The sequence below is a fragment of the Tympanuchus pallidicinctus genome, unplaced genomic scaffold, assembly GCF_026119805.1.
Source record: "Tympanuchus pallidicinctus isolate F22 unplaced genomic scaffold, pur_lepc_1.0 scaffold3, whole genome shotgun sequence".
Classification (NCBI taxonomy): Eukaryota; Metazoa; Chordata; class Aves; order Galliformes; family Phasianidae; genus Tympanuchus; species Tympanuchus pallidicinctus.
Window position 1 is genome coordinate 18,651,328 of NW_026294747.1, and position 27,777 is coordinate 18,679,104.

A 27,777-nucleotide genomic window follows, 5' to 3' on the forward strand; every position below is an offset into this window, starting at 1 on the left:
CCCAGAATAAAGAGCTGTGGATTCAGAATTCACTGCAGCACCGCAAGGGAGAGGGATCTGTTGATGCTGCCACAATGCATCCTCTGCGGGGGGGGGAGCTTGGAGCTGATTCACTCAGTCATGTCCCAGCAAGAGCGGCGCTTCAGAAATGTTGATTCAGAAGACAGCCGCTTAGGAAAACAAATAGCATGCTCTCCAGCTAAGCTCCCTGATTAATCATTTTATTCTCTCGGCATCCAATTTCTTCAAAGACCTTAATTTTTACACCTCAAAAATTAAATATGCTGTTTATTTCAGCAGTGATTTCATGGCATCTTTTCTTGCTGATTTGTAGCAGTCTCCTAATCTTTCAGCCTCAGTTATCTATTGGTGAGAGAAAGCTAAGAGGCTTTTCACCTTTCGGGGAGCTATAGTCCAAAATGAAGTGCTGTTATTACTTGAAGTAAAGGCATCTTCGTGTGGAAATTCGCAGCTCTTCAAGTGTGCTTTTTGTAGCAAAGTTGAGGGTATGCATTTTGCATAAAGCCCTTTGGAGAAGTGCTGTATTGATCTCTAGGGACTTAAATTTTCTGTTTATCCACAAAACACAGTGTGAATAACTAAACTGAAATGTAGTGCTCTGCTTCCCAAAATCCCAACAGTACTCCTTACAGCCATGTTGAGGGAAGTGCTGCAGAGAATAGGCAGTGCAGTCCTGTGGCCAGTCCGACCCTTAGTATTTTTGTGGAAATATGCCCAAAGTGGTTCAGTGTTACAGTTGCTTTGGGAACGGATACTATGCAGAAAACTTCTTTCACTGAGAATTGATTTGGGACCATCAATTCCTGTACTTTTCCCAACAACTGCTATACAGCTAACTACTTTTTTTAATAGTTCTCACCAAAGTTAATTCATACCAGTCATCTTGAAGTGAAAAAAAAAAAAAAGTATATATATCTCATTCCTTGATACCACAGCCTGCAACTCCTTTGAATTTAAGCCATGATCATTCCTCAGTGCAAAAGTACAAGAGACTTCATCTGTGTAAGAACAATAGGGGTAATAGTCAGTTTGATCCAAAACAGCTCATTTCTAGAACAGCATGCTGGCAGTGTCAGCTTGATGGAATGAGTGAGTGGTCTATCACAGCTACTCGGAGTACTTGCTGTTTCCTTGACAAATGTTAGTCATGTCACAGCACAGTGATGAAGAAGTATGATGTTGTTTTTGACAGTAGATTTTTCTTCTCATTTGTTTGTGACAGGGTTATCTCATAAAATGCTGTTTGCCCAGCAGCAGTGCATTCAGACAGCTCTTGCTTGTGCAGGTTTGAAGTAGGAGAAAGAATATATGGTTTGTTAGTTGATACAGGTGTAATCCATGGAAGTTATACTTCCATGCTAGTAACTCTTAGGAAGGAGGAGAGACCTAAATTTTTCACATCAGAGATAATTTTATCACTTGTCACTGCTGAATATGCAATGAGAGACCCAGAATTTACTGCTCAGTACTTTCTGGAGAGGAGCACTGTTCTTCATACAGCCTTTGCTGTGTACCACATTGACTTGTTGTAGCATTGTGGAGCTGCTTATTGAGAGTATTATGATCCAAGTCACAAAGAGTTGTGTGGGTACATCTGAGAGGATTTCTTCACAATGGTGAAGGCTGTCTTTCCAGTGTATTCTTCTATGTGAAAGTGGGGGGAATTTTCTCCCCCCGCTTTTGATGAAAACTGGTTTCCAACTTGTGTTTTGTTTCTATATTCCATCCATTATACCTCAAGAAAAAGTATTTAAGTGCTGCACGGTAAATGTGTTTGCAAACTTAGGAAATGTCGTTAATAATTGGCTGTTCTTTTGCTGGTTTCTGTTTACCCAAATGCAAAGGCAAGAGTTGTGTTTATTGTTTTCCCTTGGTAGGCTGTACAGAACAGAGGAGTTAGCAGAACCAATGAATTATCCAAAGTGGATTTAGAGAATGCTCTGCTACAGAGGTAATGGAGCTGGCTTTAATACCTGCTTTCAAGGTGTTGTATTGGATACGCTGGTTCAGGCATGGATTACGTAGATAATGCCATGACTGAGCTTCTGCAGAAATAAAAGAACGCTCCTGCCTGAGAGATGCAGCAGATGTTCATTAGTGAAGCTGGTCTCCAGAAGCTGCGAGGCCAGGCTTGGTAGTTCCTGTGCCCTGATCCCCATTGGGCCTGGTGCTGAGACTGCAGTCACAGCTGAAAGGAATGGCTGTTGGGGTTTCTGAAGCACAAGTTGGTCTGTCTGGTATCTGACACTGAAATATGTGAATGTGGTATGATAATCACCTTCCTTCAGGAAGATAGATAGAAATAATTTGCTTTGTTGTAGTCGTGTTTCTCAAGTAGCTAACCACTCTGGTTAATCTTACCAGCAACTCCTCTTCCTTTTTCTTCATGGCAGGGGCAAGAGGAAGATTTGCACTGTTTCGTGAGTGAGAACACCTGAAACACAGATAGACACCAAGTTTAGTTTTGGAAATGACAGAACTGTCATCTTCCAAGATGCAGCCTCCAACCATTGGGAGTCATTATACCCATTATAATCTGTTGAATCCATTCAATTTTGCTTGCACATTTAAGAAAAAAAGACAAAGGAGAGTCTGCACCTGCCGGTAACTCTTTCAAGTTCTCTTATTTTTTCTTTTTTTGTGAAAATTAGGGCAGCAATAGAAGCAAAGTTTTGAATTCCATATTTTCTTCTAACCTCTAGGTACTTGTTTGCATTATTTATGTTTGCAGACTTACGGAATTCTATATAGCTCAGTGTGTGGAGGCTTCTGCTCTACAGTAAGTTTCCATTTAATTTCAAGCAGGTATTTCTGTAGGTTTCCACAGGTTAACAAATATGCAGCGTGTGAATGACTCCCAGAAGGGAGCCAGGGTGTATTGAAAGCGGTTGCCGTAAGTAATGCCGGTGTAGAGATGCAGCTTGCCAGTCCAGTGTGTGAAGGGTAGGAGTATAGGTGTGGGAGCTGTAGAAACACCTTGTCAGATGCCTGGCACCATGATTTTTTGCTTTACACGGTTGGGAATGGAGCAGGGGGAGGTAGGAAAAAGAAGTGCATATAAGTAGCCCAAAGTGATGTGGGAAACTACAGAGAGAAGAGAGAGCAGCCTGGCTGCCTTTTATGCTGACATTTGAAAAATGATCTCAAGATAGTGCTTTGAAGGTGACTTGGTAATATTGCTCAACAGGAAGAAAGCCCCCACTTTCTTTCCTCGATACCAGTATTGAGAATAAGAATATTAACGTGGGGGAGACTGAAATGATTGTTTTTTTCTTCCTTTGAAAATATAGGCAAAGTTAATTATGGAATGGCAGCGGTGTCTGATCTGAAGCAGGCACTTTCATCTCACCTCTTGCTTTTAATATCACTGTGCTCTTATCTCTGCTTGGAGGAAGGGATGTGGGGGGAGAGCCCTGGTGCTCTCGTGGCCTGGCAGTCACTAGATGAACGGGATGCTTTGCAAGAGTGAGGCCATTAAAGACTGCCAGCAAAAAATTAATAAGAGTTTAGGAGCTAATTTCCCATGGTGATGGTGACCAAAGGAAGAAAAAAATCTGTGGTCTGTAAAAGACAAAGAAAAACTATAAAAATTTAATGAGCCCAACTACTTTCATACTGTCCAAAATACATTCAGCTTTAAAGACAGCGGAAGCAGACAGGAACTTGGAGATGTGATGGGTGTTTCCCCTAATGTCCACTGACAGCCTCAGTCGTACATTAACCCTTCCTTTTGTTAAACAAACCTAAGTTGCAACTATTAATCATTATTAACGGCCTGCCTGTATGCTGGCAGCATTTTTTGTATTAATCTGATAGAGCAAGCAGAGGAGCTCTGTTCCTAGCATAGAAAAGCTTGATGCACAGCAGTGTGAGCTTTAGCCAGGTGCCTTAGGTGGGGAAGAGGCATGGATATGTCACTCCTAATGCAAGGTCTTATGAGGTCTGGGGTGATGGGTAAGAAGTGCTGCTGGCTGCTAATCACAGCATGGCAGAAATAGCCTTCACCTTTGGTTTTTCCTTGGGGGCATGTGGGGAGAGCCTGGGTGGCTCTCAACTGCTAGGGAAATGTCATGGGGTCTGTCTGCCCTCATCTCTGTTAAGTCTGAGAGCTTAATGAAGGGATTCTGAAGCATTTATCTTACTGGGACCCCTGGATGGATCTCTTCTTTCAGCTTTGTGTGGTGCTGCCCTTTGGTAAGAAGCTGGTGCTTCAGTGCACACGCAGTCTGAGAATGTGTTTTTTTTACATCTTTTTACATCTTTTACATCTGCCCACCTGTCTGCTTTGCCTTTGGAAGGCCATTCAAGCAGTTAAAGGCCATCACTAAAGTTTTCTGGGAATGGTTCTATTGCTGTTGGAGATGAGATGATCTTGTACGAGTTTTGTCCCCCAGCTTGCAGCCAGGGAGCAGATTTGGGTTTCCACACTGCTGCAGCTTGACTGCCTACTGGCCTTTCCTGTCCCTGTCTCTCACATCTTTAGGTGGCCAGTGGGAATAGGTGAGTGTCTTTTTGGAGGCAGCAGCTTGGAGAAGTCTCTCTCTAAGAGTACATCAGCGGTGACTTGGTAACACCAGACATTCCCAGGGATTGAGTTGGGGCACAAATTACCCTTTATTAATGCAGTGATTTTTTTTCTGTAGTCAGTGGCCCATGCAGATAGAAGTAATATCATACTTCTCTGTAAGAAGACTGAATTCATGCAAATTATCAGTCTATTAGTTACGATGTGTTTGTGTTTTTCAAGTAAGTAAGTTTTATCCAGTAGGAAATTACAGCTTCGGCTGTGGTCTGGTGAGTCTAGGAGTCACAGCCTAAGGAAGAACCTGTCAAATCCAGGATCTAAAACAATAAAACATCCGAGGTGGTTACTGCTGAGTTAATGGCCCAGTGAAGAAACAAATCACTGTGTGCCACTTCATGCTTCTCATCTGCCTGATCTCTTCTTCTTCCCAGCAGTCATGCTGCCCTCATCTCGCACACTAATCAAATGCAATCCAATATAATCAAATGCAATGCAATAGTCTCCTTTTCCTTTTCAGGCTAGGCTTATTTTTAATCCTGTGCTACAGAACAAGGGGGCACACAGAGATGAAGCTGAATTCATTGCTCTCCCTCTGGGTCAACAGAAATGACTCAGGTCTTTTCCTAGATCAATGAGTTGCCATCATGTCCCAGCAACCTTGCACTCCCTGGTAGAGAAGTGAAAAATGATCCTTTGTCTTCTGTGTGGCATTGGTACTGTGGCTGAAAAATGCTCCCCCTTTTAAGCTTGCTTATTTTATGGCATTGTGTATTTTTCTGTATCAGCTGTGTGATGATCCTCTCATTAATCAAACATGGGCCGGCCTATGAACTGCTAACCTGGAGCAATCTCTGCTAGATTTTACCCCAGTGAAGGAGGGACAGAAGGGGATGGTTATTCTGCGCTGGTGTCCCTTGACATGTTTCTTTGCTGTGTGCTCAGATAAATAAGTGAGCTGATTGAGGATTAGCCTGGTTATTTAACGGCCTGTCTTTGAAATGCAGGAAGCATTTACTGTTGTTCAGTCTGCGAGTAGACTAGTGATTCTCAGTTAAAGGTAAAAGGGAAGGGGAAAGAATCAAGAAATTGGCTCTTGTTGCTTTAGAACTAGTTTCTGAAAAATACTGCAGAAAATTGTCATTTTCCAATTGATTACATTGATTTCAAAGCTTCTAATTTTTGAATGTTGAATGCCCTGCTAAATATACGCTGCTCAAGTGAGACTGCTAATGAAACAAACAGATGGTGATCTGAATAGAGTAAAAGGACATAATAAAGATGTGCTTTGAAATAGCCAGACAGAGCAAATTGCACAGGAGATTGGGGAAAAGAAAGTGATGAAAAACTGAGAACAAACCATTACCGGTATTGATGTTATTCACCAAGTGGATCAGCATGCAAGTGGGAAGGTGTTTGATTATCTTCCATAATCTGATCTTCAAAAAAAGCTGGAAGAGCCATTTTTATTTGCTGAAAATGTTGGGGGTGATGGACGAGAAATCAGAGTCTTGAAGCACGGGGGCCAGGCAGTGCGTGTGCATCTCATTGCTGCCTTGGGGGCTGTGTGTATCAGCAGTGACATTTGTTTGCTTTCTATTTTGAGCATCACCTGAGGGGAGGAAAGAAAAACAAAGCAAAAATTCCCACACTAATTTTGTTTGCTTCTTTCCCAAACTAACACGATTTGAAATGTGCTAGAGGTTCAGGGAGGCCTGGGGCAAATGCTAAAGTTGTGACCCTCTGAATGCTGGGCTGTGTTGCAGCAAACAGAGTATCCTCCCCCAGTTGAGAAAAGGGCTGGCAGAGGGTGGCTGCTAGGGTGGCTGCTAGGGTGGCTGCTGAGCTGCCCACCTTGTTCACTGCTCTGCTCCTACTCCCTCTGCAGCTTCACTGGGCTGCCTGTGCTCTGTGCTAGCAGGCTGGCTGGTGCTGCACCTTGGTCTTTCAGTTAAGATTTGTAGGCCACGGTGAAGTAGAATGACAGGAAGAAATAATTTACTTACGTCAGGTCTGAAATAAAAACAAGCAGTGGGCTGTGTCCCAAATCAGCAGGCTACTGCAGGACATGGCAGTGAAGAAGCCCATGAGAATTCTATTGCTGCTCATCCCAGGGGTTGCGCTGCAGCCATGAAGCATCCCCTTTATCCCACTTTCCCCGTCCCAGATCATTGCAGCCCACTTGGCTAACCCATACCGTAGTGCCTAAAGCAATTAATTAGCCGCTGAGCACTTTGGAGAACTAAAAGTTATTCGCTTTGGACTAAGGTGAAAATCCTTAGGATGGAAAGTGAGAAAGTGACACCTCTGTTTCAGGCCTTGCTCCTAAAGCTGGGAGGACAAGAATGAGATTTAGAAGTAGGTTTAGCGATGGATTAACCCATGCCCTCATCTGCACTCAGCTACATTGAGGTAACGAGAAAATCAAGATCCAAGGCACACGCATCTCCAAAGCTTTGGTATTTCAGCATCTGATGTTCTGATATTTCCAGTGAAAATTAATTGTTCTCTGCTGTCAGCTGAAGTCTCCACTGCTCCCTCATTAGCACACAACCAAATGCTTCTCTCTTCTGTCTTGCAGGACTGGGACTCTGTTTTATTTGCTTGGGTTTTGTTTGCTGTGAACAAAACCATTCCTTGTTTCTGTGATTGTACCCCAAAGGGCAGAAGAAGGCAAAGCTGCGCTCAACATCTCCGTGCTCATCAAAGGACTGTTTTGCAGCCTGTCTGTGGGCATCACCTTGTGCCTTTCTTTGCTGTGTGGTGAATTCTCAGGCTTCCTCCCGCACCCTTTTCTCTGATCATTAAAATTGTTATGATCATGTCTCCCGTGGCAGAAATAAATAGGAGCTGTGGGTGCCCTGATGGCCCAGCTTGCTGTGGCTCATTCTGTGCCAAAACAACTGTGACAGCTGCTTGGTTTCACAGAGAAATGTCAGTATCACATTGTGCCTTCTGCTAGGTTTATAGAATAATAAATACGTGACTTAAGAGCAAATTCCTCTTGGGCAGGTACATGTAAAGTCCTCAGTACATGTACCCACTGCTATCTGTGCGTAGAGAACTGATGCATGTTCAGCACAGAAAGGATGATACAATGCGAGAGTTCTGAGATGGTGAGATACTGGAAGTCCCCTGATTCAATCCTTACGTTATAAGTGCAGACTTACCCTCCGTCGATCCGTCTGTTGTTTGTCACCCTGAAGTCGAAGACTGAACTCCTCACACAGGGCACCAATTGCCTCATCCAGCGCAGAAAGGACGATTTGATGTGAGAGTTCTGTGATGTTTCTACACTCCTTTATTAAAATATCCATGTATATATACCGTACATGCAGTCAGGTAAGGAATGCAGTCATCAAGCAGCCCATTTTCTGCTTGTCTAGAAGGCAATCTTGTATTATACCTTGGGACGAGTGTGCACACACTCCTGTTCTTTTGTGCTCCTGGCATGCAGTGCGACTGCTTTCAGTCCTGTCCTTTCTTTCATTTGCCCAAGGTGGTGTTCCACCCACTGTTCCACAGTCAAACTCCAGCTGCTGACCTGACCCATGTCATGCTTTGATCCTTAAGAATAATATCATGCATTGTTTTTCTTTTATGTTAGTTTGTTATGCTTAACTATTTTAATTATGAAACCAGCTGTCTCTCAGCACTGCTATAAACTGAGGCAATAACAGCCATCAGTAAGGCTCTGCATTACTAGAGAGTATGTAAAAGCTTATATTATATGCCATGGTCTTGAGGACAAAAGCTGGGTTATCAAGCATTGGGCATGTTTAAATGTCTAGTCAAAAACACAGTGAAGTGAAGACATGATTGTTTTTCATTACATGGAATCAGCTTTTTGCTGATTAGTGCTTCATGAACCTGATACTACTTACAGAGTTGAGACAATTCTTTGAGCTAAAACAAGTCCTCCATTTTGCCCCACTGCAGCACAGTGGCACTGCAGCTGAGGTATCCAAGTAGCCATCAACTATTTTTACTAATGAGTGTTGCTACCTTTTTGGAAACAGTAGGTTGTCATCACTGTTTTGCATAAAAGTGAATTTGGCCTTTAAAACACTTCTGGTTCACCAACTCTGAGAGTTGTGAAACCTGCAGGTAATGTGATTTGAGGCTTTATTTGGTTTTATTGCCTGGGCTTTCCTAAAGATTTGTATGTGATTCACTGGCTTTTGACCTCTTTAACCTCATTTAAACTGGCCTTGCTCAGACTAACTTTTCTGTGGTCTTCTAGAGCCTTTGCAAAGGGATGGCGCCAGCCAGAAGACTCCAGCACAGCTAGGAACTATCCTTCTTTCTGCAGGTGCTCTGCATGGTTCCCTGAGGACATGTGGCCACCCTCCAGGACAGCAGGTGAGAATGGGTCTCTGCAGTGCAGAGAAAAGCACGTCTAACTGAGGTAGAGGGTTGGAAGATGATTACAGCACAGGTGTGGTGCGTCTGGGAGCTGAGCTGGAGTTGGGGAAGGCGGTGAAGATGTGTCTGAGGCAAGGCAGAGTAAATCACTCAGCTTCTGTTTGTCCTTGGTTCTTCTTTGTGAAACTGTCTCATCTCACCACCTTTGACAAGAGGTGCCTGTTAGAAATTATGTGACACACAGGTTAAAATGTGATGGTTTGTATTGTGTAAACCCTGTTGCGTTTTTGGAAAGGTAGGAAAAGAAACAGTTCAGGTAGCATCCCAGTGCTAACTCGTGGGGCACTGCCGTTAGTTTAGTGTCAAAGTGGAGAGAGTGTTGTTAATCAGGTGGGTATGACCAGTGGTATTTCACAGGGCCTTTTAAGTAGCCTCAGATGCTACAAGAGGAGACATGAGAGAACTTCAAACATGTAGATGGCTGCTGAAAAAGAAGAAGAGGATCATTTGTTCTTGCACCAGTTGGATGGGATGAATGGTGGTTGGCTAAGAATTCAGATCCAGGCTGGACGGTAGGAAACATGCCTTTGTAAAGAGGAAAAAATAGTAAAAAAAAAAAAAAAAAAAGGGCACAGGCGTGGGAAATGTCTAGTTCCAGCTCAGAGCTGTCAGAAGTGATGTATCTGCCTCCTACTGCAATTGGGCTATGGTGACCATCCCCACAGCTTTCTGCAAGCTGTGATATGGAGAGATCATGCTCATTCATTGACCTTGTCCTTGTGGTTCGTTTGCTGTGGAGTCATATGCGGAGAGACTTTTGTGCTTTTTTGCTGTTCTCTCTGAACTTTGCTTTACTTCATGCCTTCTGGCTTATGGTGTGGAAAAATGAGAACTCTCTAAGCAAACTTACAGCAACTTTGAGCAGTTTCTAGGCTGTGGCATGCAGGCAGCTGTTTATTTATAAGGGAAGTTATGCAGACATGGCAAGGAGTTGGCCGTTGACCCTTGCATAGTGTTGTAATAAATGGTGATGGAGGAAGGATAGGAAAAAAATCAAAGCGTCTTTACTTCAAAGGCAGAGAGAGAAGCTGCAATTAACATGGTCAGATATGGGAAATTCAGCAGGGGAGAGCCAGTACCAGAATTTGCACTGATGTCCTCCAGTCCAGACCCTATCAATCTTACCAGGGAATTTGACAGATGAGGAAAGTCAAAGAGCAGCTGAGGGATTCTGAAATCAAAGGACTTTGAAAGCTGGATCAGAGAATGGAGCTCTATTTTCCCATCTGCTTTGAATTTATTGTTGCTAATGAGGAAGCAGCCTCTGGTCTGAGTGAACATGTTGGACCAGAGGGGTCATTTGACATTTCCATCACATTCAAAAGTGGTATCAAGGGATTTCTTCTCCAACTTAACCTTTTCACTGCCAAGCCCAAACAAATGAGCAATTTAGAGTGAGATAGCAAAAGGGAAAAATATGTTGACTTCCTAAAAGTTGACCAAAGATGCTGTTTGGATTCCCAAACCATAGGGTTCTATGTGATGTGTATCTGTTTCTTCTGCTTTGTTGCTCGTGTTCGCCATGGTTGGTCTTTTTCTGCAGAGCCAGAGCAGCTGTAAATCCAAGACCTGCACGTACTTTTGCTTTGTAATATGTGGTTTATGTACAAAGCTGGAAATGGTTCAGGCAGCCATGCATGTACATGTGCGTCCCCTTCAGTCGGATGCTGTCCCATATAAGCAGAGGTTATGTGAGAAGGGCAGACCTCTCTCCACTAGCCTCCTTGCTGCATTTTCTAGGCAGCCGAAATTGCACAGCGTTTGAGTGTAGAAGCAGATGAGAAAGTAGGCTGATGACACTGAGGCAGGGCTTGGAGCTCTAACAGGAGGCCTTTTGCAACCCATCAGAGTTGATCTTGAAATCAGTTGTTTTGAATACCAGACACTGACCTCCCTATCCCATATTCCCTAAAACTTTTCAGTGTTTCCTGACCATTGCTGGCCACTAATGTTGGTGCCATCATGTTTGATCTTCTCTGGCTCGTTCTGATAAAGATGAACGCACAACAGCCAGAGCCTAGAGATGCAGGGAACTGCTTTTGAAAGCTTTGATCCTGCCTGGGGCTGAGCCAGTTGTGGCTCCAGGCTGCAACTCACCTGCAGGGCAGGATCCCTTGCATATCTTCAGTGCAGGACAGAGCATTCAAGGCAAAATGTTGGTGAGAGCTGAGTCTCTGTCTCAGATCTGAGGAGGCCAGAAGCAGGCCAAGAAGCTTCTGTTGCAACAGGAGCTTGGTGGTTTGCACTGCCAGCTCCATCTCTTCTTTTGAGTACTGCAGAGCTCTGACCTTGGTAAGGTGTTGAAATAGATGATGGTTGCAAAAATTAGTTCAGGGTCTGAGTTTGGAAACTCATGTGAATACTTTTCTAGCAAAACATTTTAAGATGGCATGCAGTGAGACAGATCAGCCCCAGCCACTCAGTATGGTCATACCTCTGCATTTCCAGCTGGCCAAGTCCTGTCTGAACAAGGTGTGTCAGAGGCAGGTTCTTGCCTTTGATTTTGAAAGACAAAAGAGGCTTCCCAGGCTTTTTGATTCTCTCTGGCTCCCTCTTCTGAAAACACCATGGAATACTCTTTATGACAATTAAATTTAGGTTTTTTTTATCTTACAGAAGGAATCTTTGGGTACTGTTGCTTCTGCTTCAGTTGTTTTCCTTACAACGCACTGCTGCGGTGATGTGCTTATCAAGCATAGAAATGGAGACCCTTGGCTGTGCTCTGCAGCAATTGCTGAGGGAAGTGGGTGATGGCAGAGGGTAGCTGAGACTTCTGCTGCTGGCAGCACACAGGTGGAGGTGTGTGAGCTTACAGAGCTGAACAAGTAGGGCTGAGTAGCTTCTGCTGGTCAGCTGTGCCACAGCAGTGTCTATGCAAGTGCTCTTGGCGTGCTGCAAGTGTAAAGTGAGATGAGGTGAGCTGCCTACTGCCGCTGTTCTACTGCATGTGAGCAGGCTGGAAACACAAAGCAAGGGGGGGTTGCCAGGTATGCAGCAGCTTGCTGAACTGTGGTGGACCAATTGTGGCTGAACCTATAGGTTTTAATGAGCTTGAAAGCATAGAACATAGTCACTCTTTGAGGATCCATTCACAACCAGTCTCAGTTTGCAATCAAACTAAGGCAATGACAATGTGTCTGCTGTGCCCTTTCCTTCTTACTGCTCTTCTGAAAGACTTTGCTGTTCCTGAGCTATTTATTTTCTGGTTGTCTCCTTGGGTGTTAGGCTGTATTGTTTTAGGATGATCCATCATCCAAGTTAAGTGGTGCCATGCTGGTTCCCTTACCTGCTGAGGCTAATTCAGTGAGTTGTGATCATGTAAGAGTTGGCAAATAAAAGGGGGTCCCAGAGCGGATGCGACACTGTGGTCATTAGTTACTGTGGTATTTCAGATCATGTTTTTAAGTAGAGTGTTGGGAATTAAAGAGACAATGAGTTTTCAAGGACATTTTCTCTACTGGGAATGCTTAAACTCAGAAACATACAGTGTCAATAACATAACAGGATTAAAGCTTGTTGCATCAGAATCAGCACAATTTTGTTGCCAACCAGCAGCAAGAGCACAAAAGCCCTTATGCAGCAGTTAATGCTCTTAGGAGGAGGCCCTCCTGCTTACTGCCCATGAATTGCAAATACTGACCCACAGTCTGAGGCGCTGTCTGTCCTCCAGTACTGCTCTGACTGCTGCCATGCCCCGCTTGCTGCAGGCTGGTTGCACGGTCACCAAAACCCACGGGACCAGATGTGTCTTCTGTGTGGCCTTAGAGGCATCTCACCTCGCTGGGCCAGGATAGAATTAGAGCGTATATTTTTAACATAAGCTGTCTTTTTTTTTTTCTGTTGATTTATAAGTATCAATCCTCCAAGGCAAGGTTTTGCTAGCTCTAATTTTGTTTAGGTTGGTTAGCAACCCACTGGTGTGTATTGCAACAGCAACATGGCACATGCAGATCTCTGCCAGCTGCTCTTCCCATAGCTGGGCTGGCTGCTAACATCTTCAGTTGCATTGCTCATAGAGTGTAGTAAAATTGATCCTTCCCTCTCTCTCACTTTTTTCCTTTAATGCTCCTAGCACCAAATAAAAGGAAAGCTGTAGTAATCGGAGCAGTGTTGGTGCTTTCATTCCCCTACTGCTGAGAGCCCCATGCTGTCTGTGGTAATGTCACAGACGTGCAATGCTGGGATTAACATCAAAGAGTCCCTGGCCCATGTACCAGCAGCAGGACTGCCTTCAGAGCTTGCTCTAGTGCCGCACTGTGCTAGTGAGGCATGGGGAAACTGTGGAGGTGGCTTGCATTTACTTCTATTTCATTTTCAAAAGCGCAGCAGGCCTGCATGCTGATACTGTAGGTGCTTGCAATGGCGGGGCTGCAGGAGGAAGGGGTCTATTCTGTGGTGACTCAGGGGCTCCTGGTGGAGCACTCGAGAGAGGAGGAAGAGAGGCAGAAGTAATGCCTGTTTTAGGGTTTTAAAAGAGCTTGTGATGTTTCCTGCCCAAATTGACGCATAGCAGATCTCAAGAGAATGGTAACAGACCTGCAAACCTCTCTGTGGGCTAGCCCTATTGAAGGACAACATCTGAACGTAACTGGTTAATTGCTGGTATTTCTCTGTTGGGTCTGAGAATTCCAAACATCATAAATGCAGTAATAAAAGTGGGTTAATAAGGCAATAAATGGCAATCATGAAGCAACTGGTTAACTTCAACTGAAAAAGAATGTGTCCTTCTATTTCATCTAGGAGGCTGAAGCCTTATTACATCCCTTCCTTGCCCATCTGCTTCACCTCAGGTTCATTTGAGCAATACATCACTTTGCCACTGAGACTCCGCTGGCACCTGCAGACCCTTTCCAAAGGCCTGCCAATGCTCTAGTGCTCTCCAGGACATAGTTGTCCTACAGCAAATCCCACAGTAAATGAATGGAAACTGGGCAGCAGGGATCCAGCTGTGCAGATGAAGCTGGTGTAGGTAGGTCCATCTGGATCACCCAGGCTCGGTGCATGCAGAGGCATTAGAGCCCTTCTATCACCCTGCAGAGCATACACATCACAGGCAGTAGTACCAGGGGAATTCAGATACATGTCACTTCTTTCCTGTACCCAGCAAAGTCACAGTCTGTGAAAGGAGAAGCAAGGATTCCGTGTCAGATACTGCTGGAGGAGGGTAGAAGTGCAGGACTGCAGCAGGAGAATAATCTTGATGTTGCTTCTTGCTGAAAGCAGCTGCCAGCCTACCTGGAAGGACAACAGGGGCTCTTCAGAAGCAAACAAACTGGTGCTCTTTTACTGTGGTCTCTATTCACAGCTTCCTTCTGAAGCCTTTCATATGAATGAAGTGGAAGGACGAACTTTTAAAGTGGGTCAGGGAGAGGTGAAGACTTGCTCTCAGCTATAAGCCCCAGCAGGACATGGCTCCTTGGAAGAGCATTATAATAACGATTTAGGTTTAAGTTCAAGAGCCAGAGCCGGTTGTATTTTCAAAGCTGTGTGGTGCTGTGCTTGTAAGGAACTGGAGAGAGTGATAAATTTTGCAAAACACTGTTTTCTTTGTAGGCAGCAGAAAATAAGTTCTGTCTTCGGGAGCACAGTACTCTGGCATTGACATCTTTTTTCTTGGCACTATTCTCAACAGACTTGTAAGGCCCATATACTTCCAGAGGCTTAATACCAAGTGGACTGATTAATTATCCCATCTCCTTACAGTAGGTGTAACTGCTTTCTACCTGCTAGCAGAAGACAGAGAGGTGAAGGGAGATACCCAAGAGTCACGGCAGAGATGAACCCACAGCTCAGAGTCTGCATTTCCAGACCTTTCACTGCCACCAAGGCTACTTGCAGTTGCCCTAGGGTCCCAGCAGTGACATCAAGGCCTCTAGCCCTGCATGGAGGCCAGGCCAACACTGCACAGGGCTGACATGGCTGGGGCACTGCCACTGCTCCCCTAGGCCCCTGCTCCTGCTCCCCAGGGGCTGTGGAAGGTGTGCAGGTCTCTAGGCAGAACCAGGCTGAGCTGCAAAGCTGCGCCTGCCATCAGGACAGCCCTGTGCCAAGTGATGCTCCTCCAAACCCTGCAAATGAGAGGAGCTGCTTGCGTTTAGCAGTAAATATCATTAGTGACCAGGATATTTATTTTGTATGCAGTGATCATCCCCAGAGCTTTTTCACTCTCCAGAGGATTACCAATAAATTGAATTCATCACCTGCAAGTCGAGATCATTTTCAGTCACTAGCAGACTTCATTGCTCTTTTCATTGCTTCAACGGAGGCATTAAGAGTGTCTGTAATTTTTTTTTTTTTCCGAATGTTGGTACTTTCCATTTATTATTATTGAATTCTTGAAATAGGATGATGTCCTTCCACTGCCAGAATGCAGTCTGCTCTGGAGTGGAGGATGACAGCGCATTATGATACAGAATGATTTAGGAAAAAGAAATTGTAGAGGAAGAAAATTTAACCAGAAGTGCCACTGAAAATACTTACGTTGTGGGAAATTGTTCTGGGTTCCCTTCAGATCCTACAGACTGGATGAGCCCAGCAGAGAGAGCACACATGTCAGAAGCATCTGGAATTCCACGCAAAGTACTTCCTGGTGTTACCATAAAGCCATCAGTAGGAAACTTTAAGACTCAAGTCAGAGTGTTAGAAAGCAGTCTCTCTTTAATATCAGCACTGTATGTATGAGGACACTCTTACCATGTATGTCTCGCACAAAAAGGTCTTCAGTTTATAATCATTCGGAGGCCTTCCCAGAGGTACATACATGTTCCATACAAAGACTTGTGAACCTTTTCTGTTCAATTCAATACAAACATTTGTGGAACCTCCCTTACCTATTCAATAAAAAGACACAGACCCTTAGCTAAACAAACTACAGGTTATCCATTAAGGGACTCAGCAAGCTGCAGCTTGTATCATTGCCTCTGAACGTTGGGCTTCCTCCCAGTCTCCTGAGCAGTCTCTGGGAATACAGTCTGGCCATTACCCTGTGTAGATCTGTTTCACTTATCTAGCAAAAGATAAAAGACTACTGTCAAGCAACTAGAAAGCTAAAAATCTGATCCCAGAATAATGAAACTATCTTGGTGCATTACAGACAACAGACAGGATCCTTCTCATTGTAGATGAGAGCAGCAGCACCCTGTGTGTGGCTCCAAGGACAAGGTCTCTGCCTCTGGGAACCAGCAGCTCAAACTGAGTGCTGTGCAAACTGAGACAGCAGGGAGAATTACAGGTATATCTTGGTTTACATTTCTTGCTTAGGTTTTCTTCCTTTTTTTTTTTTTCTTTTTCTTTTTTTTTTTTTTCCTTTGGAAGTGTGGGGAAGGTTTTTAATGTACTTGCCTGAGGACAAGGCAGCGCTGTGAACAGCTTTCATTTCATTTCGAGGGTCTCTTCTTTCCTGGGAGCTGTGTTACCACGCCCACAAGGGCAGCTTTGAACGTGTCTATTTTAGTGCCTTTCATACTGGCTAAGAACTTCTGAGTTGGCACCAAAGAGAGAAATTGGGTCACTGGAAAGCAATGTGTGGATATTGTAAATAAGATTACTTACAGGGCTGATGTTGTAGATGAGAGTGATAGTGATGTTTGAAGTTTACCATCTGTGCTGAGGAAGAGGAAAGCATCCTGAGAGACAGATGGTCAAGTACACTGTCATGCTGTCCTTTTCAGAGAGGGGAAAAAAAAAAAAAAAAGTTGGCTTGAAATGCACTTTTCAACTTTCTGTTATGCAGTGTGCTCTTTCGTGGTTTTGTGTCTCTTTTGTTTTGGTCTGATCTTCTGATTATTTATTTGTCAGCAGACACATCTTTACAAAAGAGGATCAGCTGTCTGTTGACATCCAAGTCAAACAGTCCATGACTTTCTGCCATTCTGGTTTAGCTTAGCACGAGCCAATACTGACTGTTGTTAGAGGATCTTCTCCCCACCCCCGAGTAATCAAACGTAAGGTCCTTTGTAGGCAGATAAATGAGATAAGTGCAAAAACAGGCATGGAATGAGGCTCTGAAGCCTAAATCGCTCAGAGTGCTCAGGAACCAGAGGACTTCTGACGGTGCATACTGTAAATCTGCAGTGAACTTTTTATCCAGTCTGAGCGCTGCTGCTATGCAGAGGGGAGATGCTGCTTGGCAAGCCTTGCTGACTTATGTAGTGCTTTGTTTGGAAGCAACAATGGAATTTGTCTTAAGACTTAAGGGTACAGAGTGGGGGCTTGGACACTTCTGGAGCTATAGGCACTGATGCAGTTGTAAAGATGTCAGGATTTCCAATTAGCCCAATTCCCTTTCTGTGCAAAGGCCAGGCACTGGTATACTTCAGCCCACTGATTTAGGTTTCTTATCTCATTTTTACAGCAGAGTCTGGAGCATCAAAGCAAATTTGATGTTTATTTCTTTGTAGGAAACTAGAAAGCCTGCTCCGAGGTCCAGATTTTCAGTGTAAAGTTTCTCTCCCTCATCTTATTTGCATGGCTGAGTTATAACCCTCTAAATTAGAAACTGAAGCATTGGCAGACTCTAGCTAACAGCTCTAATGGATGCTATTATATTTCTGCTGCTAGCTGGCACTGAAGCTTCACCATCTCATCAGCATAAAGGGATGCTGTCAACTTGAAAAATCGTGTCTTGGAGGGAAAAAAAGCTATACCTACTATTGTAGCAAGCCTTTGCAGCAGCAGTACCTAGATGAGAATAAGGAGGAGAATGAGATTCTAGTTAGCTGTCTCTGTTCAGTTGGTTTGCTTTGTGTATTTGACAGTGCTTTGTGGTGAGTCTGTGCTGCTGGTGTGCATTAGCACCTCCCCTCCAAGCGGGGGAGATGATGGCTCTGCTGAGTGCGTGCGGGAAGGGAGCTTACTTTTGTCCCCAGCCTCTTGATAACAGCAGCAAAAGTGAGGTGAGAAAGCAACTGGAAAACGTGCATATATACAGAGAACAGGCTTCAGCTATATTGGATGCCATTGTGCTTTGTGCTGTTTAAAACTGGTTTGCAGCATGCTTGGGAAGGAAGGAGCTTTTCCCCACAGCCCCTCATCTTGCCTCCTTCTCCAGACCTGATTTTCACAGCACTCTGTTCACTGCCATTTAACAACAGATCTACGTGTCGTTTGGGAAGGGCCGGTTTTGAAATGTTCCATGTTGTCAGTGCTCTTTAAATACAGCTCCGACCTCTGCTTTGCTGCCGGACTAAATGGCTGTCAGAGCCCCTGCAGGCTCCCAGCCCCGGAGAAGTCCGGGGGCAGCTCAGCGGCTCTGCCTGCGGGACCGCAGATGGAAGAGCGAGAGGAGACCAAGCTCGCCATCTCCTGGGGAAGAAGGGGCACACAAGCGGCCGGGAAAGTTCTGTTTCACTCGTTCCTTTCATTCCCTCTTCTCTTTGTGAAACGCTGAGACTGTAGGACAATGTGCTTCTCAAATATTTAAAACGGCAAGCACGGGTTTAGCGACTGCTCTGTGGAGCACAGGTAGACTGCAAAAACTACAGCAGATGATCTGGTTAAACCTTACTTTTAACAATTATATGTTGCTTCAAAAACTAAAGCCTACCATGAGTCTATGCATATCTGTATATTTTTGAGTGTAACTCAAGAAGTTGATGGAATGAACTGTGTATACTTGTCCTTCACAGATTTCTCAGTAAAAGAAATTTGCTTAGAGATAACTCAGTTCCTTGTTGCTTGGTGTGAGTGAGCTATCACTCCACAATCAGGGTGTGTGCAGGAGGTGCTTCTCCTCAGTACTGCAATTTTTGAGCCCCATTACACAGTGAGGGCTTGGGTTTTTCTGGAAGAAGCAGTTCAGGTGATTCACATACTGTGACTGCTCTCTTCTTTAGTAATGCCCTTGGACTGGACTTCTCCAGAGGGAACAACTGTGCTCACTCCTATTCAAGGGAGATGTAAACTGTATGTGAAGAATGGCCACTACCGTGCTGAAAGAAAATAGAGCTCACTCTGCTTAACTGTTGGAAGCGGGGGGCAATTTCACTGCTGCCTGTAAACGTGAGGGGAGAAAAAGAGTAAGCTGGGAGAAAACTCAGCTAGAGGAAAGAGTTGGTACAGGAGCAATCTGGTAATAAAGTTATGCGGAATACATTTAGGCTTATCTGCCAAATAGCAGCTATGTGTGGAGGAAGGATAAAAAAACTGGTTTTAAGAGAGCAATCTTCTTGTGAAAAAGATCACGATTGTCTGTAAGCAAGACATCAAGTACACTTAATGAAGTACTCTTGCTGGTTGGGTAATGACAGTTCTTCTCAGCCTCTCTTGTTTTATACATCTTTTTCTGAGTGTTGAATTAAGTCTCAGCTCTTCTGGGATAGGTGATAAGAGCCAATAGGAGAATGCATAACACTTCAGGCAAAGATTTGAAGGCGATCTCTCATGGTCTCCTAGCTCTTCAACTAGAGTACCAGAAGGACTTGAGATATACCACTTGAAGTCATGAGATGGCATGCTTCTGATGCAGTGGGCAGTCTCCATAATTAAATCCCCATGGGCACTTTAGCTGTCTGCAGGTAGGGCAGCTATGACACTGGGACAGTCTCTTCAGTTCTTAGACTCTTCTCCACAACTACTCTACAGTTGCTTAATGGTTTTGTAATGAGAGCTTTTTGCACCTATCAGTTCATTACATTAAGCCTTACAACATTCTGACTTTAACATCAAGATTTTCCTCAGATCTACTATGAATGCTTCATCTCATTATTTATCTTTGCAGTGGTTCTTACCTTCTAGAATAAGCAATGCAATATTTGAGATTTTTAAGGCTAGGCTGTTGCAGCAGAAATGCGAAGTCAGGGCTTGAAGCTGTGATTGAACACCTGGTGGGAGGGCAGGGTCAACCTGCAGGGGAGCTCAGGTGCATGCAGTGCAACACACCTGAGTGACTGGAAGGGGTGGATCCGTCCCCTCCCAGACCTCATTTAAGGGTTGGCGGTGGAGGTGAGGGCATCTCTTGCTGGAGATCCCTGCCTACCGGAGGTCTTCTAAAGGTAAGCAGTTCTTTTCCTTCATTTTTGTGTCTACAGCTGCTGCATTTGGGTTTGCCCTCATTTGCTGTAGCCAAAGACTTTGCCACCCTGCTATTATCATCCTAGTATAGCTGTAAAGGCAACAAAGCTTCCTCAAACTGAAGAAGTCTGTTAGGGGTATTTTCCATAGTTTCAACCTCATGAAACAGATTTTTGAGTCTTCTCCCATCTCATTTCCTGAATAAATATGAAATTTACCAGTTTATCACAATAATACAAGTGTTACAATCTTCACTCCACGGGGACTTCAACAAGTGACTTGTCATGCATCTCAGCTTGCTGCACAAGCTGCATTAACACAGTATCTTTTAAAAGCACAGGCTTTACCTACATCTGTATTCCAGGCTGCACAGAGATGTCTAAAATTAATTAACAAAGCTCAGTAACTTCTGTACACATCCCAAGTGATTTCATGTTTGCAAATACAAGAGACAATATTTTCTGTTCTATGAAAGTTGGGACTGTATTTGGATGCAGAGTTCCATTTTGGTGCCTTAGGCAAACTCAGAGGAATCTGGATTTTCTTTATTTCCTGCACTTCTCTACACATTCAGCGCACATATCTATAAAGTTTTAGGTCAGAGTACTCAACTGTGATATTGCATTGAGCTGGTGCCTGGGAAAAGGTGCCCTGGAATGTTACTAAAATGGAGAGAGGATGGTTTAAAAAATGAATCCATTTGAACAAGAAATAAAGAATTGCTTTTCAGCAACAAAAGTGAGCATTCATTATACCAAGCTAGAAACCAGGCACCATCAAAAAAAGGCTGAGGTAACCCAGGACAACATTCTTCTACAGAAAAAAGGACTCACAAATTCAATTAACAGTTCATTTTTTAATTAAATAAAGATTTATACAAACATCAGAATGCTTTGGAGAAGTACAGGCACCATTTACTGTAGAAAGGCAGCACAAAGACTATCCATTCTTAACTTCTCTAGTCTGCATTTTCCGCAAAGTCCAAAGTCTAATAAACACGAACATTAATTATATGAACTCCTTTTTTCTTTTCAAACAGAAGGAGGAAATTGTTTGCTGCTAAAGATGTTCAGAGTAGTCATTTTGCAAATGGTGCTATGAAGCTGATCAGAAGGGAATGTGTTGTAGCATAATTGCCCCATTTCAAAGCATTATCCTGTAATAACAATCTGCAGCATGGCTGTGCTTCATTGAGAAGGAGAGCACTACATCTAGCATGCACCTCAGTACACACACATTACAGGGAGAAGTACCCTCCTTGTCTGCTAATGCTGGAAGGCAGCCCATTAACCAGCTTGAACCTTTTAGATCCTAATTTCTGGGCAGGGAGATAGCTGCAGCCAATGATGCAAGTGCTATTTGCCATTTCCAATTACGACCCTTGTGATTAAACCAAGCTCTGAGCCCTTATACCTTTTTCTGAAATAGAGAACTGTTATTTTTTTTGTTTGTTTTTTTTTTTTCAACAACATTATGAAAACACTTTGTGGCACCAGGCCAAAGGAATGTTTAAATGTTAGCTTTTGAAAAGCTATATAGTTAACTCAAAAAATAAATCTTTTTAATTATGTTTGGTTAATACATAAAACTTTATGTAAGCTGCAACTTAGGAGAGTTGTGGGCACAGAATATTTCCCTTCCTGGCTGCTGGAATTCACATTACTGGGTTTTCATTTGTTTGCAACAGCAGAAAGTTGGTCCCGGATTCTTCCTAGACCTTCTAACATGGTATCCAGGGTTTCTTTACTCAGTTCCACAGTCAGTGCAGAAACAACAGGACTATTTCTACATAAGGCAGCATCTTCCTGAATCTGAAAACAGAAATGTAGCAGTTAGGTGTATGAAAAATCCTTTCACAGGTTTTTCCTCTGCCACTAGGCGAGTTGCTGCTTGATGGAGAGGAAAAGGAAAATGTTTTACTTGGCAACCAGCTTCAACCTGAAGGCACAAAACACACTTCTTCACTGCGTGCCCTACCAGCAAAGTGCACATCCATTGGCAGAGCACAAATAATTGTGTACAGCCATGAGTGGGGAAATTCTGAAGAGACTAACAGCAGGAAGCTGCATTCATATCAGAAACATCTTAACAGTTATCCAGCTGATACTTAACTCATCCCAAACATAAGTGTTAGATTTTTCCTCTTCTTCTAAAGCCTGTTCTTACTGATTTGGGGAATCAAGAATGCTGCAGAATTGCCAGGTCACAGCCTGAGCCAATGGTTGAGCACCAGGTGTGGCTAATTCAGGGAGCTGAGGTGCAAGCAATGTACGAGTGACCAGAAGGGGTAGACTGAGGATCTGCCACTCCTCACCCTCATTTAAGTATCAGTAGCTGAGGGAGCAGGATCTCTCTGGACAGAGATCTGGAGCTATCACCGGTCACCAGAAGGGGTGAGCTAATTCTTCTTTCTTATCTTCTATTGCTTCATAGCACTTGTATCTCAGTAGAAGGCACTGTCATTGCCTTCTTTTGCTGCACAGGAATACAAGCAGTAAGTTTGGCTATACTGCCCGAAAGATAGATGTGGCCAGTGAAGGAAGTTAGTAATCAGAAGTCATCTTCCCAATTAATACAGTCATCCACTCATTATTGAGTTACTTTGAACTAAAACCCAATGGATTCTCTGTAACTATTTTTTTTTAATTTTATTTATTTCTATAGAGAACAATTGTGACCAGGGAGAAATATGCTGCTTCTCTCATCCTCATGCAAAGAAATCTCTCCTTCACGGTGAAGAGACAGCTTTCATCAGAGACACTATTCCCAGGCTCTGTGGTATTTCAAAGATCATCTCTGAGAAAGCCTGTTAGATGCACCAGATGCTTGTCCAAACTGTTTTGTGCTGCCACTGGTAAGTCAGGTATTGGACTCTGTTATTTTGATCCTGTTCAGGTATTGACGTTACCTTTAACTGTAGCAGGCAAGTAGGGACTGCCATTCTGTTGATGGTGTCTGAAGATGTCTTGATGTCTACCCTCCAGTCCATGTCAACCAGCCGAGGCAGGGAGACTGGGGGAACCAAAAAACAGGAATCAATTAGGCCTGACAGCACACGATGATGACACCAGAACAAGAACCTGTGTCCATCCTTATGTACATCTTCTTCACAGACAGAATCCTGCTGGCCCTGTGAAAATGTACAACCTTAGTGCTACTAACTGGTTTCACATTGTTTTTATTTATGTTGTAATAAAGCAGTCAGTGAAGGCCTCTGCCTGACCCTAGAAGAACAAACAAGGTTCTCCATCTTCACAAGTAAGGATGGCACAATGCAAGACAAGCTGAATTCACAAAGCAGGTGAGAGAAGGGGAGTGGTGAGGTATCTTATCTCTTTACATCTTGCCGCATGCAAGACTCAGCCATGTCAGCATGAGCTACTAAGGGACCTACTATGCTTACTGCTCTGTTCTGTAACTGGCAAGAAAACGCTTTGGATTCTTATAATCATACAGTATAAAGTGTTACTTCAAGCTCCTCAAACTGTGAACCAAAGCAGTCTGCAGTATTAGGATAGGAAAGGGAAACTGCATTCTTCACATGTCCTGCCAAGTGGTAAAAAATATATTGAAGATACCATCTCAGTTTCATCTACCATAAGAGAAATTATTCAACAGTCTGATTGCAGTATTGACAGCAGTAGTTCAGGGTCTGAAGATCCCATGAGCCTTCCTGTGGGAGGTGACAGGTCCAACTTGGCTGCCCTGCTGAGGAATTTGTGCACCTGTCCCTTGCAGACAGGAGTAGAGGATATTTATCCATGATGGTGTATACTTATGGGAGCTTATTTCATTATGAGTCCTCAAGTGTCCCTAAAGCACCATGCAGGCTGGCATAAAAGCTGAGGTTGAGGTTATCCCAACAAATCCCTGGCACCAACAGGCTGACTGCAAATGCTCTTTGAAATCTTGTGTTTTTCAACAGCGCTTTCAGCTGCCACCAACAGTTACTACAGGGAGCATTTGAAGAACAGTCAAGTGAAACTGTGACATGTGGGTGGCATGCAGATAGCTATCCTCCCCTTGTTCAAACAAAAACTTCCCTATTTTCATAAAGAAAATACACTTTTAACTCAGAAAAGAAAACTGTATTGATTTTCAAATCAGATCTGCAGGTGTTGTCTCACATACTGCAAACCAGAGGAAAGTGTAATTACTTACCTAACCAATATATAACAGCAGTGTTCAAGCCCTATCTTGATTGTTCAATGATAAGGCCTGATTTACCACGAAAACCCAGAAATTTGGAAAATGGCTGTAAGATAAATTTCTTGTTTAAAATACATTTTAAGGAAGCAAGTTGTAAGGTGCAGTTTAACAGAGCACGCTTATCACTCCCACTTGAAACTGTTGACACAGAACACCTCTCGCATCTTTTTCAACTCAGTTTTCTGGTAAAAGCTGAGCTATGCTTCCTATGTTCAAAAGTGCAGTGTAATATTTCCAGAGAAAAACAGTAAATTCTCACTAGGAGAAAATCTATACCGAGGACATTGAAGCACTGACAAACTCTTTCAGTTTGAAACAGGCTTTGCAGCTAACAGATACTACTTTGTCAGAACTGTATGAGAACAAATGGTTTCCAGAGGCATAAGGAAACATTGTTCTGATTTATGTCAGTTCAGGCTTTAGGAAGGAGTCTGAAGGAAATATAGGACCAACTCCACAAAACACTGGTAGAGAGGCAATAGCTTATTCTCCAACCCAATTTAAAATCTCAGCTATGGTGCTCAACAGGCTTGAGTGTCTGTGCAAAGCCTTAGTAAGTAACTGCTAATAACCATATTTTATATCTATTTAAGAGTACCAGAAGTGGATGAAGAAGCAACGATAGCTTCTACAGAGTGCTATGGAAAGAGCTGTCCCAGCAGGCAACTGCAGCCTGTCTGGATTCTGCCAATCATAAAGTGTCTAGTGTCCTCCCCAAGCATTTATCCAGTTGGACCTCTAACCCTCCTCCTGATTCCTGGCACTTGGAGAAGTTTACCTATGTGGGGAATGGCTCTTCTTCCTCCCATCAGCAGAACTGTGGGGGACAATGCAGAATTGACTGCCTTGCCTTTTGCATTTGGAACAAATTTCAGTTTATAGTCCATCATTGCAAGCATTTGGCAACATTTGCAACAACATAAAATGCATCTGTTTAGTGTTGTATGTTAATTTGCAAAGATTGATTGCTGGTGACTTAGGAAAGACAAAAAAGCATCTGCATTTTCATATTATCATAGAACAATAAGACGGGTTGTTGTCTTTAAATCTCTGCTTTTGTTCCTATGTAATGTATGTTGGATGTTTCATGAATATAACACAAAAAGAATCCATCATTTCTTAGAAAACAGTCTTATGCCAATGGGGCTAAATACTCATCTATATAAAAACATGCAACTCAGAGCGAAACTCCTGAGTGGCTCCAAGCACCACACACTCAGCCTTGCTTTTGGGTTTTGAAGTCCTAGCTGTTACATCACGCTGGCACATCAAGCTTGTGCCCATTTCCTCTAATTTTTGATTGTGTTAAGGATACAGGAAAAAGCACTGTGTCTTGGCAATGCCACAAGTGCTTAGCATAAACATGCCTGTTTTTATTGTTATTAGCATTTTGCAGTAGTTTCTTCCTCTTCCCTATTTTTCTGTCATTTATACTCCATTAAGATCTTTGAGGGACAGCTGTTTGCCACGTCCTTGCCATACTGTTCACCTCTTGGGTGCTATCCTCTTTGCATACAAAGAGAATGGCCAAGAAGATCTATGCAGGCATTTGTGCGTCTCATTTGGAAGGCCCTGATGTCATACAGCTGTCAAAAACAAAACAAAACAAAAAACTCTTAGGGAAAAAACAAAGTGGTATTGCTGTATGGAACACTTAACTGGAATGTAAGTCTTTGCTGTTGTTATCAAAAGCTGTACTGCTAAATTATATCATGCTTTGCAAAAGTGAGGAAAAAGCAAAGCTGAATATATGCCAGGGACTTTTTGGAGCATGGAAGAGTTAGATGTATTGCAGATATTCCCCAGTACTGTGCACTGCATGTGTGCATCACTTAAAGGCTTGAACAGGTGAGTCAAGAGCGCTTCAAGTTCAGAAGTGTGGCACTCTGCAACATAGCAACAGACTGAGCATGAAATGAAAGTTGCTTGATGACTGGAAAGGATTTTAGCACAGTAGCACGAATCCGAATGAAACCTTGTTAGCCTTCGCTAAGCTGTAGGATGCTGCCATCATACAGTTTCTTCTAAGGCAAACTGAGGTATGTATGTGCTGTGCCATCATGAGAGAGACTGTGAGGTACTACTCTAACCTCCAGGCTCTGTCAGATGATCTGAGGAACATTACATAATTACAAACTTACTCTGACTTGCTTGTGCCTCGTTTCTCCAAGCAGAACTGTAAAAAAGAGAAAAGAAAAAACAAAACAGAATCAGCAAAACTTGAAAAGGAAAAGAAGAAAAAAACCAAAAGCGCTCAGGGTGGCTGATCTCCGACAGGAGACACCAGGACTGCACTAGTGATCAGGGGAGAGAGACTGCTACTGAGTGCTGAGGAAAGGTGGGCAGTGGTGGAGCAACCTAATGGCCAGCTCCAAGTTCTTCTCTGAGTCCAGCTCACTTGAGGTGTACGCCTTTTGCCTCTGTTTTGTCAAACTGACCAGCTACCAAGCACTGAGCCATATGGGCACCAGAGCAGCTGTTCTCCACTGCTCTGTACTCTCCTGTACAGTGCCTCAGCTTCATATAAGCAGACAGTCCCTGGGTGCTGAACAACCAGATCATACTGCAGTGGTGAAACCCAAACCACTGTTTTATCCCCGTCTGTCTCACTGTTCTATGGCACAGCTGAGCTCGAGACAAGAGCAGTTTTGCACGATGTGAATTAGGTGCATGGCCATTTCAAAACGTTTGAAGGACAGAAGGAAAGCCCTCTGTGTGAGCTTATCCCGGCCCGTGAGCCGATGCCCACATACCAAAACGCGCACCTAAGCTTTACATTTGCCACTGAAAGCAAACAGCAGGTGCTGAGCACTCACGCATTCTCCAAGATTATTTTAGTTAAAAGGTTCTTCAGGTTTTGGTGGAAGTTTTCTGGAAACAGAGCGAGGATGTCCTCGGCCCCCGTCAAGCCGCGGAACACGACGTGCCGGGTGAGGCTGTGCAGGGCGGACACCAACTGTGGGAAAGAAGAGGGGAAAGGGCTCCGCAGGGCTCAACAGCATCACGGCGGGCTCTCCCTGCCGCAGGGCCCAGCAGCCGCGGGCAATCCCGCGCGCCCTCTCGTACCTGCGCGGCCTCCTCGGGGCTGCCGGCGATGGCGGGGCAGGCGCGCTGCGCCAGCGGGCCGAGGCGGCCGGGCGGGCAGGAGAAGCACTCCTGGCACAGCTGCCGCACTGCGTCCTTCGACGACGCCTGTCGGGGAGCAAAGCGGGAGGTGCTGAGCAGCGGCCCGGCAGCAGGCAGCCCCCCACCGCCGCAGGCTGAGCACCGCGTCTCCTCACCTTCAGCAGGCTCTGCAGGGCGACGAAGTCTTCCTCGCGCACCGCCGCCGCCATCTTGGCGCCGACGGCTGAGGCGGGGAGGGCGCCATGTTGGGGCGGGGAGGGGGCGGGCTGTGGGGCACGCCGGGCGCTGTAGTCCCGCTGTGCTCCCGCTATCGGGGGCTGCAGTCGGAAACCCACGTGGAAAACTGCGTGGTTATTTTGCTCAGGTTTCCTGCGTGTTTTGACACAACAGTCAAGCAAACTGGGGATGAATTCTGAAGTGTTTAGGCCTTAGCCCCGTGCTTCTAAAACGAGCTATCGTATGCA

The 27,777-nt window shown here is 44.2% G+C and overlaps 1 protein-coding gene across 2 annotated transcripts; it reads right to left on the reverse strand.

Annotated features, from left to right (window-relative positions):
• Window positions 1-20,814: 20,814 nt before the first annotated feature.
• COMMD9 (COMM domain containing 9) lies at window positions 20,815-27,566 on the reverse strand. Of its 2 annotated transcripts, none has more exons than XM_052693335.1 (6): window positions 27,469-27,566; window positions 27,254-27,379; window positions 27,004-27,143; window positions 26,329-26,363; window positions 22,887-22,990; window positions 20,815-21,789 (listed from the first exon to the last, which is right to left on the reverse strand). In XM_052693335.1, exons 1-6 carry the CDS (start codon window positions 27,520-27,522, stop codon window positions 21,649-21,651), a joined length of 600 nt encoding a protein of 199 aa, XP_052549295.1. In that variant the 5' UTR covers window positions 27,523-27,566; the 3' UTR covers window positions 20,815-21,648. The 2 variants fall into 2 exon arrangements, with proteins under 2 accessions (XP_052549295.1, XP_052549296.1); XM_052693336.1 differs by lacking the exon at window positions 20,815-21,789 and adding an exon at window positions 22,654-22,751.
• Between the last annotated feature and the right edge of the window lie 211 nt (window positions 27,567-27,777).

Excerpts from the sequence above, each read along its gene's own strand:
- COMMD9 (XM_052693335.1), bottom strand. The coding sequence starts at position 27,522 with ATGGCGGCGGCGGTGCGCGAGGAAGACTTCGTCGCCCTGCAGAGCCTG. Across the intron at positions 27,380-27,468 it reads CCCTGCAGAGCCTGCTGAAG|GCGTCGTCGAAGGACGCAGT; the intron begins GTGAGGAGACGC and ends GCTCCCCGACAG. Across the intron at positions 27,144-27,253 it reads GCCCCGAGGAGGCCGCGCAG|TTGGTGTCCGCCCTGCACAG; the intron begins GTACGAGAGGGC and ends TCTTTCCCACAG.